At 49.6% G+C, this 16123-nt stretch overlaps 1 protein-coding gene across 1 annotated transcript; it reads right to left on the reverse strand.

The window, feature by feature from the left end:
- Window positions 1-12664: 12664 nt before the first annotated feature.
- On the reverse strand, window positions 12665-15592 carry LOC144172335 (innexin inx2-like). Its single transcript, XM_077701094.1, has one exon. The coding sequence runs from the start codon at window positions 15423-15425 to the stop codon at window positions 14340-14342; it is 1086 nt and encodes a 361-aa protein (XP_077557220.1). The 5' UTR covers window positions 15426-15592; the 3' UTR covers window positions 12665-14339.
- Window positions 15593-16123: the final 531 nt, after the last annotated feature.

A 16123-nucleotide genomic window follows, 5' to 3' on the forward strand; every position in this document is an offset into this window, starting at 1 on the left:
CCCCATAAAAAAAAAAAAAACTCCAGCGTTCGCCGTTATCGTGGCAACACTTTCTCGGAACGATACAGACATGTCACAGCTACGCTCCGAACGATTATCACTTCCAAAGAAATGAAAGAAGCTCGGACTTATGGCAACAGTGATGGAGTAGAGGTCATCGTTGCGGCAGCGAAGAAGAAGCAAATCGGATGCAATCATGCACTTAAACCTTCGTGATGGTCGAGAAGGTTGCGTACAGCTTCGCTACCTTCCACGTTTTACGCGTCAGTGCGAGCTTCCTCCATTTTTTCCACAGGACAATGCTCGTGATGGCTTACGATGGACTCGACGAAAACATACAAGCACCGCCATTGACGAACCAAAAGCCTCTCATCGTTGGCTGTATAATCTATCTTAAGTAGGGGCATTACAGCCCCAAATTTGTGAATATGCGGAAATTGCGCTATAAATATTTTACTTGTATGAAATAACTTTTAAACTTTGTGTGCTTCAGTTCATATTTTCACGTTCTCGTTACATTTTCTACGCGAACGTATGCCATCTTTTTTTGCAAACATAAAATGCCTTTAGCCGTACCCATTAAAGTTCAAATTGTTGTGCGTGTTACAACATTTTTAGCATGGTCCTTAAAAAAATCTCTGCTTCTCAAAGCCAAAATCCTACGGGGCTTCCCATCATACGCAACTGTTTTGGGATATCGTATATATACCGTAAGCTCAAATATCAATGCACAGACACGGAATTACTAAATGCGAACGCTGTGAAGATGTTTATAGTGACCCGAATTCTCATGCTAACAATAGCTTTTGTCATTAATATAAACACACTTGTTAGTACCGGACATCGAAACCGACGGGTTGGGAAGCGAGAATCGCGCCCACTTGGGGTCATGGATCGTCAGCCGATCGGTATGATATTGACGGGTTTTATACTCAGGCTTATGCCATTTATTCCAGGAGGTAGGAGAACCATGGTTCGCGTAATAAATCTCTACCCAAACCACAAACAAAAAAAAAATTTGTAACGTATCTGATTGCTTCGCTGCAAATGTCGGGGAAAGACGGTAGCCTTCTTTTGACGTCCCTTCCTCGCAGCACCCTCTTCCCTTCCCCTCCCGCTGTTATCCTCACCTCCTCTCCCTCCCTCCATAATGGATGCAACTGCAGATATGCTGAATTCGATTCTATCTTCCCGCGTTAGCCCTGCTCGCGCGCTATGTGTTGGGGCCTTTTTTTTTTCATTGTTTTTGTAACAGCTTGAAGAGACAACCATGTGTTTAGTATTCACTTTTAGCTCGCCTACCTTCGACGCCGTTTTTACCGCCTTTTAATTAAAAACCAATCCTGCATCTGTTTTCAATTAAACGAACGCTGTCACTTAATTACCCGTGTCTTTCCTCAAATACGCCTGATATTTTGTTTTTGTAGAACAATTCTGACATGTACGACGCACGACACCTATATTAGTAGTTTGTAAGGGTCTTGCTTACGTATACTTCTTGTTCTAGCATTCTTTCAACTTACGGCCGGGTGGCTGAATTGAGGGACGCACGGACGGACAGACAGACAGACAGACAGACAGACAGACAGACAGACAGACAGACAGACAGACAGACAGACAGACAGACAGACAGATCAAAGTTTTCCCGTTTCGGCACTTTGGAAAGGTTACCGTCTGTCAAAAATATAGAAGAAGAAGAAAAAAGAACGGAAAGGCCGGGAGGTCAACCAGGTGTAGAGCCCGGTCTTTTCGGTACACGGACGTTTCGGGACACGGGCGTTTCGGGACACGGGCGTTTCGGGACACGGGTGTTTCGGTACAGGACATTTCGGTACAGGGCGGTTCGGTACAGGGCGTTTCGGTGCGATAACGAATTCGAGCGAGCGTTTGAGGCGGCCAAATTCGCGTGCGTTGTTAACATGGGAGTTGCAAGTACGCAAATCGAACATGTTTATTACAACTGTTGTTGCTTGCATTTCTGCGTTACTTTAGTCCAGTAGAAATTTATGCGGCCTTGCCAAAAAAATGCCTATTTGCGTAACCGTAGCCAGAAAATATATAGCTTGTTCATTACTTCGTTTCTTTATCGACAATATCATCATGCATTTTATACCCGCCGCGGTGGCACAGTGGCTAAGGCGTTGCGCTGCTGAGCACGAGGTCGCGGGTACGATTACCGGCCACGGTGGCCGCTTTTCTGATGGAGGCGAAAAGCTAAAACGCCCGTGTGTACGAGATTTCGGCGCACGTTAAAGATACCCAGGTTGTCAAAATTAATCCGGAGCCCTCCACTACGGCGCGCCTCATCGCCTGCGTTTTGCGTCGGCGCGTTAAACACTACAATAAAAAAAAGAAATACTAAATATTCGTCCTCTCGCGGGGCTGAATTTTTTATTTGCGCCCTCGCGTTTCCCATACCGTCGTCGCCCACGTGATCTTTTGGGCTTCGGCGCATTCTGCTAAAAAAAAAAAAACATGCCTTGGTACCCCGAATGGTTAGCGGCACGAATGTCAGCGGGAGCCCGATCTTAGGGCGAGCGTTTTAGGCAAGCTCCGCCGCAAGCCATGCACGCTCCTCCCCAACTCCCCGTGCGTCCAGAGAAATTCTGGTAAGACAGATGACTGACCCCACGGGGAACCTCCATTGGGGTACCGCAGCCCCTTCGGTCCAAAATTTTGGTCCAGAATAAAAAATTTACGGGTTTAAAGAGTTTTCGCTGCATGAACATATCAGTTAGTTGTTTATTTTGTTTTTGTTTTGATTTGATTTTGCACAGGATCTCTAGGATCTATTTTTTAAGACGGCTTCTGAGCTCATATTGTGATTGTTTAACGCCTACTTACGAATCCGCATGCTTTTCAAGCGATTTCTCCTGTAAATATTTGTTGAGGATAGTTCCTCGATCCTGTTTCATTTGTTTACTTTTCGCATTTCTTTTCGCATCCTGTTTCGCATTTCTTTTAAATTTTGTTCTGAGTAGCGAAGTTCTTTGTCACAAAAGTACCGTACTTCAGAGGTACCAATGAGCCACGATCCAACGTGGCTCCTATTCGGGGACGCTGCTTTGACGTGCATGTTTGCTGCGGGAAATATTTCTTACGCACTAAGCGCTCTTCAGGGCTGTTAAACTAAGTAAACACCTATCTTATAAATAAGAATGAAATGGTTTAACAGTGCAGTTAGAAACATTATCCGTCGGAATAGTAGCGCTAATGTGTTACACTGGGTTTTTCACTTACATCATCCCACGCGATTTGAGTTGCAGCGGCTCATTTTAACCTACAGCATGCCTGTTGCAGTCGGCACTTGTTTTTTTTATATATATATGCCATGTATAATGTCGTGCCGACGCCTGCTTCTGCGAACATCATTTTAACGCTGTGCGGCTCAAAAAAGTACTGATTATGGGGAGCAGCAGGTCTCGGATTGGTCTCAGGTCACGACCATATTAGCAAAACGCCAAGAATTTCAGATGAGCAGTCCTTGCGAAGAAGAATAACTGTATGTATGCTGCATAAAACATTACAGAGTGCTTTCAACGTCATTACAAAGCATTTCTAAATTTGACTCACAAACACAATAAACCCGCCGCAGTCCCTGCTAACTACGAATAAGTCGGGACGGAACCGTTGTCGAAGGGTTTCCGCAAAGTGCAAAAAGAAAATATTTACCTCACTGATTTTCGAAAAAATAAACAGGCGATAATAAGTCGTCAAAAAAACGAGTGAAAAACACGATGATACTATCACTGATTTGTTATATAACATTCTGGTGATAATAGGTCGCTACGAAACAAAATAATGAACACTTATAGGTTGTCTGAATGCTACAAATATCGCAGCTAATATTTAACAAATCAACAGAGGTTTTTTTGGGAAGGCCGCATGACCAACTGCTGGCCTAAAATAACGCAGAATTTCGAACAAGAACATCTGTAATAAACAGGTACAAATTCCGTGCTTGTAACCACCCCGTAAACAACGCTCGCAGCCTAAAGCGCTCGCTGAAACGAAACGACCTGTACCGAACCGCCCTGTACCGAAATGTCCTGTACCGAAAGGTCCGTGTCCCGAAACGCCCGTGTCCCGAAACGCCCGTGTACCGAAACGCCCGTGCACCGAAAAGACCGTACCGAAACGCCCTGTACCGAAACGTCCTGTACCGAAAAGACCGGAGCCGACCCTGCACTGGGGGAATGGGGTTCAGGGAATAAAAAGGGGGGGAGAAGAGGAAGAGATAGGAGTGGGAAAGCGCGCACTCTAGTCCCGTTTCGGGCACTATAGTCTTTCAAGCAAGTTCGTTTCACTCAGGAAACGTAAAAGGGCTTTCGTCGCCTTCTGCGAGGTCGATGGTGAAGACCGATGACTTAGAATAGTTTCCACCGTAAATGGTCGATTGTCCAGTCGGCTCAGCGCGGTGGCAAGCACGCTCCTCTCCGACGAGTATTCGGGGCAGCGACACAGCACATGTTCTATAGTCTCTTCCGCCCCGCAGGCGTCACAGTGGACGCTGCTGGCCATCCCGATGAGGAAGGAGTAGGCTTTCGTGAAGGTCACTCCCAACCACAGTCTACAAAGTAAAGTTGACTGGGGTCGAGACAGCCCATACGGAATACGGCGCCGAAGAAGGGGATCCTCAATATACAGTCGGGGATTCGAAAAGTCCGGTTCAAGGCCGCTGCTAGACAAACACGGACGTTCCCGCAGCCCATAGTCCCGACCGGTCAATCCCTGCGACCATGGTTAGCCCCATTTCAGGCCAAAACAATAAAACAACGACGGCTAACGAACATCAGCAGCTAGAACAGTTTCCAGGAAGGGCAGGTTGTGACGTAACAGCTCGACGTAGCACCGAAGTAGAACATGGTGGCCAGTAGAGAATACCTCGAAGGCGGCTGAGTAGTGCCACATATTATTATAGAAGGCGCTATTGGTAGTAACTGCAAACACTACACTCACCTGGGTTGCTTTTCCTTTCAAACTATAGCAGGCGTGCTTCTTTAATCTGCACCGAAATTTTGCACACACCGCGATTTTTTTTTTCCTTACCTCTGCCCGAAAAAAAACAGCCGCCGTGGTCTCGACGGGGACCAGTTAATGCATGCTCACGTAAAGTTGTTTCCACTTGTATACCTGTGATAGCTCAACATCCAGAAACAAGGTTTACCACGGCGATACACGGAATGACTCCCTTTCCAGGTAGGTTGAGCACGAAGCTGTGGGCAGTGCATCTATAGCGGCGGATAGCGCGCGCTTCCAGGCAGGCTGTGCTGTCTCTTCAGATCGCCGACCGACATGGTGACATCGACTGAGCCCACCCCACTTCTATTTCGAACAGCAAGAGTGATTCAGTGTGCTACAATCGCAGATACTGCCCCTTCAAACCTCTTTATTCTTCAACATCTCCAATCAGAACATTTATCCTGATTTTATTGTTTTTATTTTATACTTCGCACCTGATCCCCCGTCCGGTGCTTGGCAAGATACGCCCGAGCGTCCAGCCAGGACTGTTGCATCACGACTCTGCCTAGAGGCTCAAAAAAAAAGAAAAGGAAAGAGAAAGACAGAAAGACGATATTCGCAGCCTGCTGGTGCACTCGCCGTCGGTCGTGTTTGCTTTGCGACGGGCGGGCCCAACCTTGAAGGCGACCTTCAGCGAGAACGTAGCCCCGACCCGCCGCTCCTTGAGAGGCGAGAGGGAGGCGCCCCACGACGATCATCTTACGTCGGGGTGGCAGGTTCCGCAAGGAAAAAAAGGGAGCAAGGGGGGAAGCAAGGAAAGGAAAGCGGGGGAAGCTCGCATAAAGGAGACCAACCAACAGCTGCGGAAGTCTTCCTTCCGACTTCCCTTTCTACTCTACGTGGTGGCTGCAGCTTGAATGGGTCGCTGGGGCAGCGGGCAGGAGTAGTGTGTACGCGAAGACGCCGCTGGTTCCATTCAGGATGCGGTTCGTGACCGAGCCACAACCCCGCTTGCGTCTTCCCCCTCCCACTTTTTTTCTTTTCTTGGGGAGGGAAGAAAAAGGGCGCTGTTCCGTTTTCCGGCGCGACAAGAGCGCCACCTGGCCGGGGCGGCCGCTGCATGCAACATTTCCGGAAACGGGGTCATCGCATTCCCAGGCCGCGTGCGTACGCATATCACACGGCGCCTCGGCCAAACCGCCTGTTTCTGGTCCGTGGCGGCTCAGCCAACGCCTTGCTTCGACGCGTCATTCACCTCGCCCCGTGCACGGCTTCAGGCGGTCGGTTGCCGGAACGAAATCGGGAATAAATACCTAATGCACGCGCATTTGAGCTTATCTAGGCACTAAGGTGAGCAAGGAGCAACAAGCGATACGTTGTTTCCAGCCTCAACTGGCACTCTTTGGCCGTAGCGTAGGTGCCTTATCGCCGGCCCGGTGGATATGCGTAACGTAACTTATAAGCACGTAGACGCGCTTGATTGCCCCGTCTGTCTTTTTTCGGGAGGTCGTTCGGAACAGTTCATTTCGCACTTACGTAACCAGAGCACTTAGACCGGGCGAAGGAAAATAAAATGAAGGCTTCGACGGCCGCCTTTCGAATCAAGACAAGGAATAATAATAAGAAAAAAAAAAAAAAAGCAGGGACGTCGGCAAAAATCGATAAAAAGAAGAACAGAGTTTAAGTATACGCGGCAGCAACATCTCACCAAATCACCTTGCAAGATAAGATTCCTGTCGGCGCAGTTAAGCGTGTCTTTCGTCAAATTGCCTAAACAATCGGAGATTCCAGATACAATTTAAACGTCAGGACAGCAACGACACGTGACTTATCCCAACTGATCTCACGATTTGGTGCTTGCCCCCCTGTTCAGCAGAGGCGATATTCGGCTCTCTTTATTTATTGAATTACTGCAATGCTGCCGGAACGGCGTAGACTCGACGGGGAGAGTTTACCCGAGAAGAGCCCCACAGCGCCATGACGAGCCGAGTTGCACAGCTTGACTGAAATCCAGAGAGTACGGACGGCATGTCGAGCGCTACCGACTCTACCGGTCCACGCGACAGATTGCGAGGACATACGTGAAGCCTACAGGCACACGTACGTTTAACCTGTCTTGGCAGTACCTCCTAATCCCCGAAGCTTTCCCCGTACCCTACAGTGAGCTCCAAGCAGTCAACCCAAGGGAAAAATTATGAATTCTTGGAGCAATAGTTAACGTATAGTAGCTGGTCGGTTGTCAAAAGGATTATAATCGTTTATAATCAGAATTTATAACTCCTGATATTGTTTGATGAAGTCCCTCCAGACACTGACCCAGTCATACTGATTTTCTGAAAGCGCTAGGCAGTTTTGGTGTAAGCAGCGGCGTACACCAAGCCAGATTAATGTAGTCTGGGAGTGACTACCCAGACTAGTTTGACAAAGGACTTCGGTCCCCTACCAATCCGTTCCTTTCCCAACTGCCATAGACGGCCTGTAGGCCTCCACAGCTCTGCAATAAAGGCTTGAATCAATCAATCCCCAAAGTATCTGTGTTACACCTATACCATTTTAGCTTCATGGCTCGCTGGGCCGATCTAAGTTTGCAGACGCGTAATGGGAACCCTGTTTCCGCCCCATATGTCATTCGCATTTGTTGTATTCCAGTCGTCAAGAAAGCCGAGCTATATGTAGCATACTTCGAACAGCGCTAGCAAGACGGGGACGAAGAATGGAGGACGAAGCAGAGCCTGTTCCGCCCTCCTGTCTTTCTCTCCGTCTTGTTAGCGCTGTTAAAAGTATTGCCACGAACTGGCCATTGGGTTTGTTTGAGTATGTTTTGTTTTTAGTGCCCGGCCGCGCTATCTGTGTCCCAAGCGAAGCGCGTGTTCCATTCTTTATTTTTATTCCGCACGGGTTATCTCATTCTGATACGGAGAGCGTTTCGTCCTAACTTCACTAGCCTCGAACAATCTTCTTTGATCTACAATGTTCTAGATGTAAATCGACGGTTCGAGAAACACTCGCGCCGAAAGATAAAAGCTTGCAGAGCAGACGCCGCGGTATTCCGATCGGCGACACTCGCTTGCGTACGTCACTTTGCTGACTGCTGCTTCGCCGCCTGTGTATTCTTTGATTTGTTAGGGGAGCACAAGTTCGCTCCAATAAACTTGTTTTCCCGCGTCGTCTTTGGCATCGTGACAGTATGCATTCCAGTCGTTTCAGTGACCAGGCAGCTGATAAGAACGAGCATTTCGGAATACTTACCGAACGCAGCATAGTCAGATTAGGACTGCACCTCATTTCCCTCTCAAGATTTGCGCCAGCACTGTTACCTCCTCATGACACCAGCACTGGCGCCACCTCATGTCTTTTAGACATTACCTTCGATTTTTTTTAACCCGCCGCGGTTGCGCAGCGTCCAAGGCGTCGTGCTGCTGAGCCAAAGGGCACGGCTTCGATTTCGGCTGCGGTGTATGCTTTCCCGCTGCAAGCGAAAATCGTTAATGCCCTGGGGTAGAGATTTCTCCGCATGTTAAAGAACCCCAGGTGGCCGAAATTAATCCTGAGCCCCCCCACGGGGGGCCTGAAAGACTAGACCACGGAGCAGACTAGACGCTATAGCTTCGGCACGTTAAAACCTCAACTTTCGAACTTTTAAACACAATTTTTGTTTGTTGTTAATTTAAATGGTAAACGCAATGGGGATTCATGGAGAGATTATCTAAGAAAAATCAGAGGGCATAGAATGGACTCAGGCAACTCATGCTAGAGAAACGGCTGGAAATATTTGGCAGAGGCTTTCGTGCTGCAGTGGGCGCAAGCAGTGAGACGATTACGATAAGATCCATTATTGGGTAAGCGAACGCGGCAGAGAAGAGAAATAAGGGGGGAAAAGCTCATTGGTGTCATAACAACGTGCTTTGGACGACGTGCACGAAGTGCAAAACGAGGACGAGGCAGAGAACAATGCGCCGGCACAAACGCGGTGCAAGGAGAGATCCTCGTGAAAGCCAATCGCCGTAAATGCCAGCGCGTCATGGGATGGTCGGAACTGCATCGCGCTCCGTGGACGCCGGCCAGGAAGAAGGGGGGGGGGCGCCATCATTGTGCTGTGCGGGATGAAAGGTGATCGCTGTCGACCGGTTCCTCCTCGACGTTGCGTCATCCCGCGAGCCCTGCAGCGTCTTCCATCTCACAGGGGCCGGCCAGGCGACAACGACGGCTCGTCCCGGATGTCGACCCCGATGTGTTCGTATCGGCAGCCCCCATCTCTCCTGCTTCCCAAGACAATGACGTTCGGAAGATTGAGACGAAAAAAGAAGAGCCGATTTTCCTTGCACAGGGCGCATCTTTGTTGGGTCGCACGAACGATACTAACCGGGATGCGTGTACGAAGCGTCACTAGATACCGGAAAAAGATGATCTCAGAACCGCGTTATAGGTCAGGGGACAAAGTTCAAGCACAAGGCCAACTTCCGCAAAAAAAAGAAGTCCAAACATGCCGACCAAGACCAGAAGTGTGTCAAGGAAATGGCTGAGCGGGAATGCAACACGAGGGCGCTATTTCTGTAGTTTTCGAGTGGACCGGTGTCGATTGATTGTGGAGTTTAACGCGCCCACGCAACGCAGGCGATGAGGCGCGCCGTAGTTGAGGGCTCCGGATTAATTTTGACAACCCGGGGATTTAACGTGCGCCGAAATCTTAAACACAGGGGCGTTTTCGCTTTTCGCCTCCATCAGAAAAGCAACCACCGCGGTCGGAATCGAACCCGCATCCATGGGCATATAGCCGCTGAGCCTCCGGGGCGGGTGTTTCGAGTCGGTGTTAGCGAAGCGAATTTGTAAAACCCGTACTTACGTTACATTGTGCTCATAGAACGGCGCTTCACCATTTAGCTGAGGAGCAGTGCATTAGTTTAAATTACCTCTAAATTTAGCTCGCAACACAACCAAGTACCAGATGTTCATCGCAGTTATCGGCCGTAATGACGTCACATTTGTTTTCCATTTGCAAACCAATGAGGGTCTCCTGTTATCGAAATGTTCACCAATCGTGCAGTAATATCGTTTTTTTCATCGTTCACGCGTAGTTTATACCGACCAAACGCACTCGCAATGTCTGAAGCATTTCCTCGCGTACTTGTAGATTCCTTTCTTGTAGCCGAAATCGCAAACTGGCGAGGTGGTCAGACCGTGGCTTTTGAACGATCTTTTCCGCGGAAAAGATTCGTGCAATCGACGCAGAGACCGAGAACACAGCCTGCGTGTGCATTCGAAGCTTTACGATGTTATTAATAGACCATGTTTGTAACTACCCTTGGTGCACGCTTTTCAGGCGGTGCCACCTATAGCATCTAAACGTGGTAACTTTCAGTAACCGTAGCTTGCCGAACGCAGCATGCGGTTTTTGTGCGGTCACAGTCCAGTGAATTGAAGGACTCAGGTGCGGCTTACCAGAAACATACCGTGTGCTTGAGCGACAGCAAAAAGAGCTGCGCCAACATTTTTTGCGCAAGAAATTAGATATCTGCGAAAACCACCAGCCGCAGCGTAGTTAAAAGAAAAGGAAAAAAAATTCACGCATCTCCACGAAGTGAATCATGACGAGTGGGCGAAGCACTGGGGATCGGTCTTACCGTAAAACACCCGTGAGAGTGATTACTGCTGCTAAAACGATTTCTAATCCAATTCAATTCAATGCTCAGCGCGCATGCGCACCACGGATCTCCAGGAGCACACTCTCTCTAACTTTTTGTGAACCTTTTGTCCACAGATGTCTCGATTTACACGGTGCTGTGCCGTGAGCACGGACGCCGGACAAGCCTCGGCCTTCAGGTGCTTCGCCCGTAAAACAATAATTTTGGATGGCTAAGACAAGAAAAATCCCAGGCCATCTCCACTAACGTGAAGCCTGGTGAGGGGCGAAGCATGCAGTGTATAAGTGTATTCCTGGCGCCTTGGCGTTTTCGCCCAGGGAGATGAAACCGCTGGGGGTGGAGGTATACAGCTTTGCTGCAAGTCTCGTGTCTTTGAAGCGCGAAGCGAGTGTTTCGGTGTTAATTTTAGTGCGCGTTACGAAGCGCTTCAGCGAGAGGCGTAATCGAGTGACCCGGTGTTTTAGTAGCGTGACTACTGGAAACGACAATCACTACGAATACAGGAGACGCCAACAGCCTCAGCCCCTGACGGACTTGGCCCCTAAAAGTTACGCCAGCATTTTTCGCGTAAGAAATTACATATCTGCGAAACCCACCAGACGTAGCGTCCTTATTAAAAAAAAAAAAAAAAACATGCAGCATCAAAACGGCCAGTGTATTTACCTCGGTGCAGTTAACGGGAATTTCAGGCAGTGCCCTCTTTAAGACGCCCAAGAAAGCCAGCGAGCGTGCTGCAGCTGTCATTTAAAAAACATTAGGCACCAAAACGTGGAACACAACTCGTTACAGCTCCCTCCTCGCGGACCTCTCCCGTTTAAGACATCAACAGATGTCCTCATGGCTGGACCGGAGCTCTTTCGCCTGACCAACAACAACAAACAGAACTGCGTTCGTCGTCTACAACCGAGCGGAGCAGCAGGCCAGAGACGCCAAGGCGTAGCAAACACGGTCCTCACGCTCCGTCTGGTGACTTCCGCCGCAGGCCGAGCCAACGTCCTCGGGCCGCGCTTGTTGACCTTATACAGAAGCCTTGCGGCGAAGCCCATCTTCACCAGGGCGGAACGCGCGCTTTGAGTCCAGGGAATTGCCGCCTTAATGCGGAAACTGATTTACGTATGAGCAGCATTGAAGGACTCTGGTATGAGTATTGACCATTCCACATTAGGCTGTTGTAATAGGCGCGACATGCTTATCTATAACACAGCTTTCGTATTGCTAGGCTTCGCCCGAGAAGGATTTGAAGAGAACTAATGCGGCGTTCTGATGTTTATGCCCACCTCTTCTGACCCCAACATTTTTGCGAAGAGTTCGTGCCGGCAGTTTTGAGGTGTATAATTAGTTCAAGTTTAACTCGCTGCTAGAGACGTGTGTTGCGCACTGTACATGTTTGAAGCGTGGAGGGTGGGATGACGCGAGACATGTGGTTTTGTGCAACCTCGGCGACACCCCCTCCAGCCGACGCGATGCACGTTACACAAGCGTTGTGGCGAAACCGTTTCGTGTAAAGGCTACGCACCACGGGGGACTTGGTAGGAGAAGCCTGGTTTTTGACGCTCTACTGCCAGTAAAGAGGCGCTAAGAGGCAGGCATATCTGAACACTTCAAACACAGAAATTAAAAACGCGGAGTGGCTGCTCAAGACATGAGAAGTGAGACGATCCCATTTTATAGGGAAAGTGAATTCACAACGCCAAGTTTAGCGTGTCGACGGCCCGACGTTAATCAAACCATAACTACGGGCAGCGTCGCTGTAGAGCACGTTCGTAGAGTGCTTACACGAATTAAGAGTACCTGGCACTCGCCTAAATCTGGAACGAAGGCGCTTGTTTTGTTTTTTGCTACTATCAGAAAAAAAAAGTACCACAGCTAGGAGTATGATTGTCGACCACCTTCTAAATAAAGTAGCGATTACCAGACAGCCCTCGAGGCGATATGTCCTAGGAAAATCTTCCTCCAAGCGGCCCGAATGTAGGGTTATCGCCAATGGCTTGCACTTTGACCATCCACCTCGGGCTCTCGTGAAATAAAAAAAAGAGAGAAATGCATGTTGGCAGCGTGGAAACGTTTTCTATGTAACCTTTATTCGTCGCACCACAAATATCCGGGAAAACAATCAAACACACTCACGCAAAAAAAAAAAAGTCACACTTGCGTATCTTACATATTTGATCGCGGTACAAAAATAACCCATTTGATACTGCAGGCACCAGCCTATATTTTATCCAACAAATTGTACGATGGAAGATAACACAAAATGAGAATGCTACAAAAAAAAAAACTGTTTGGCAAATCACCGCTCACTGCGCGGACGAGACACTACTAGAGCAACACTTGAACGCGTCAAATGACACTAGAACGGCGTCCTGTCGGTTCAAAGCCGATAAGACACTTGAACTCGTTAGGCAAGATAAACTTAATCGGCATACTTACAGGGCTACCGCCCGAATCGGGCACAAAATCAACGCATTCGGAAGGAAAGTACAAACAAGCACCACATCCGACAGTCACCAAACAAAATGGAATGACGACAAAACAAAAGAAATGCAGATAACCGACTTTGCACCACAAGAATCGCAACCAAGTCTCCGCGCAACGTTAAATAGGAGACTAAGCTGCAACAGCGCATACAAAAAGTGGAAGACCTTTACGATTGTTGTTGTTTTATACATCGAAGGCACTATTGAGTAACATGAAACAATCCGCAAAAATATTGCTCCACGCGAACGGCGCGTATACAGAGGCAATCGGTGACTCTCCAAGGCACAAGATGGCGCTGCGCACAGCTGGTGTGATAATGCGCGCGAGTGAAGGCATAGCCTCCAATTTCTTATCGCTGTAAGTGACATGGCCAAGTGTCGAACACTCAACAACACTGCGTTTTGGAACTCTGCACTCTAATGAAGATACTGTAACAACGGTAACTACGAATTCACTGGCCCGATGAACGCCACCGAAAGTAAAGTAGCCGTCAAAAGACATTGCCGAAAAGAAAAAAAATGCTAACAAAGTCGAACCGTGCATTGATATACTGTCAGCAACATGGGGATTTTTTTTTTCACCTTTTCTTTGTTATAGTGCACGGTGATAAAAACTGATAACTTGGCGCACTGACACCGCAACCGACTACGCACACACACAGCACACTCTCAAATGGCAGAAAAAAAAAAGTAAATTGCTACGATATTGCTTCCTCCATTGTCATATCAGAGATTCCGGATGACTAAAAAAGCAGTCGCAAACTCTCACACAAGGGTTACACGCATTGGTCGGTTTGCTATCTTTGATCTGTAGCAGATGCATTTCTAAAATACGTGCTTTGTTACTCGTACAGTGACGTAACACTTCGAACGTAAAAAGAAAGAAAACGGTGGCAGCATGACGGCTAGCCTGATAATTGCTCCCTCCTTAATTCTGCTTGGCACTTATGAAGCTTTGCCCGAAGGCAACGCGTAAAATGGGAAGCTCGCCCCTCGCGAAGAATGTAAAAAAAAAAAAAAAAGAAGAATATTGGTCCCGGCTGGCTTCTTCCGCCAGACAAAGAAAGCTCGGCCCAGTTTTTTTTCCTCAAAGTAACAGCAACGCATGCATTCCGGCAGAAACCTAGAGCTGCCGGGTTCGTGAGGAAAGTAGAGAAGAGACGAAGGCGAGAAGAAAGAAGGGCACGACTTGCCGGTTCAAAGCTCGGCTACGAACCGCAGCGTCGCGCGTCGAGTAGTTTCGCGGGGAGACGCGGCGTTACGCGTTGTCGATGCTCTTGTGGTCGAGTCGGCGAACGTAGTCGTTGATGAGATCTCTGAAGTTGATGGGGTCCATGTTCTTGCACAGCAGGTCCAGCACCAGCCAGTCGCCAAGCTTGCAGCGGTCGCAGACGCGCTCGACGTAGTCCTTGTTGGCCAGCTTGGCGCGGCGCGACAGCACCGAGAAGCGCACGCGGGGCAGGAAGATGATGAAGGCGCGGTAGATGAGCACGGCACCGGACATGCACGCGAGGATGATGAACCAGAACCAGAGGAACACGTAGATCTTCTCGTTGATGATGTTGATGGGCAGGATGCACATAGCATCGTGCTTCTGCACGTCTCCCGAGGAGCCGAACATGTGGAAGGTGCACTTGGTCAGACGGGGGAACACCCTGATCATGGGGTCGTAGCGCACCGACCAGTCCCACTCGGTGAACTGCAGCACCTTGGAGCCGTAGCTGGAGAACTCGCCGCCCAGGAACATGTCCATGAGGAACATCTGGCCGACCACGTTGACGAAGTTGCACACCTCGGCCGTCACATAGCCGTAGAAGAACAGGTTGTGGTTGTTCAGGTTGATCGAGAGGTACTCGACGAGGAGCTTGCGGCTGTTCTCCTTGGCCTCCTCGGGCAGGATGGGGTTGTTCAGGCCCAGGATGAGGTTCTTGATGCGGCCGCCCTCGACCGCCTTCCAGAAATAGCGCGGCACGTAGAACAGCACCGCCTGCAGGAACAGCACGAAGCAGACCCACTGGTAGTAGGCGTGGTAGACGCGCTTCTCGCCCGGCGTGTACTTGTCCACGCCGGGGTAGGGAACCTGCACGCCGACCTTCTTGTGCCAGGCGTCCGTCAGCGAGAAGGTGGTGTGAATCCAGCAGAACGTATCCAGCAGGTTAGGGGGCACGGCGTCCTTGCTGATGCAGTCGATGGGGTCGCCGATGTACTGCCTGCCGGTGACGAGGATGCTGAACGCGATGAGGATGCACACGGTCGCCTTGTAGTGCAGCCGGAACACATTGTTGTCGATGACAGTGAAGTCGGTCTTGAAGAAGCCCTTCAAATTGCCGAAGAGCTGATCCATGGTGGCGGCGTCCGCTACTGCTGCTGCTCCGCCGCGTGCCGGCCTCCTGCCGCGTCAAGAAATGCGCCCCCACCACTTGCCGAGTAGCTCGCTCGCTCGCCACTGACACTTGTAGCAGCGCCGCGCTCACTGCGTGTGCCGACGGCCGCCGAGAGTTAAGCGCAGAGACGGCGGGAACTGCCGTAACTGGTCCCCCTCCTCGCGGAGGGAACTTTCAGCCAATCACGGAGCTCCGCCGACTCGACCATCCCGTTCAGGGGGCCGCTCGTGACGTCATCGCCGTACAGCGCGCTTCTCCCTCCGAGAAGCCTCGCGTGCCGTCACCCTCGCTGGTTTCCCCTTGCAGCCCGCCGGGTTTCTGTCGACACGTTCTTGAAAAAGAGTAAAAAGTTAAAAATGGCGGAGAAGGAGGGAGGATGCGAAGCGCGCGCAGTCACAGTTGTTAAACAATTCGCAGAGCTAGCTGCTATATATGGTCATAATCCTTTGTATCGCTTCTTGACGCGAATGACAACGAAATAAACGACCGTAATTGCGAATGGGGTTTGTACTTGAAGCATGCGCAAATCGAATGCATGAAATCATGAGTGGGGCGGCTGCGTGCAGGACGTGAATAATTGATTCTCTGAAAAGAACATTCACGGCTGGTTGCACGTGGCTGTGGAAAGGTTTGCCTTGCCCGGAACGCGATTTCTTGT

This window comes from Haemaphysalis longicornis, unplaced genomic scaffold (genome assembly GCF_048455015.1).
Source record: "Haemaphysalis longicornis isolate Haplotype H1 unplaced genomic scaffold, Haemaphysalis longicornis Haplotype H1 scaffold_20, whole genome shotgun sequence".
Taxonomy (NCBI): Eukaryota; Metazoa; Arthropoda; class Arachnida; order Ixodida; family Ixodidae; genus Haemaphysalis; species Haemaphysalis longicornis.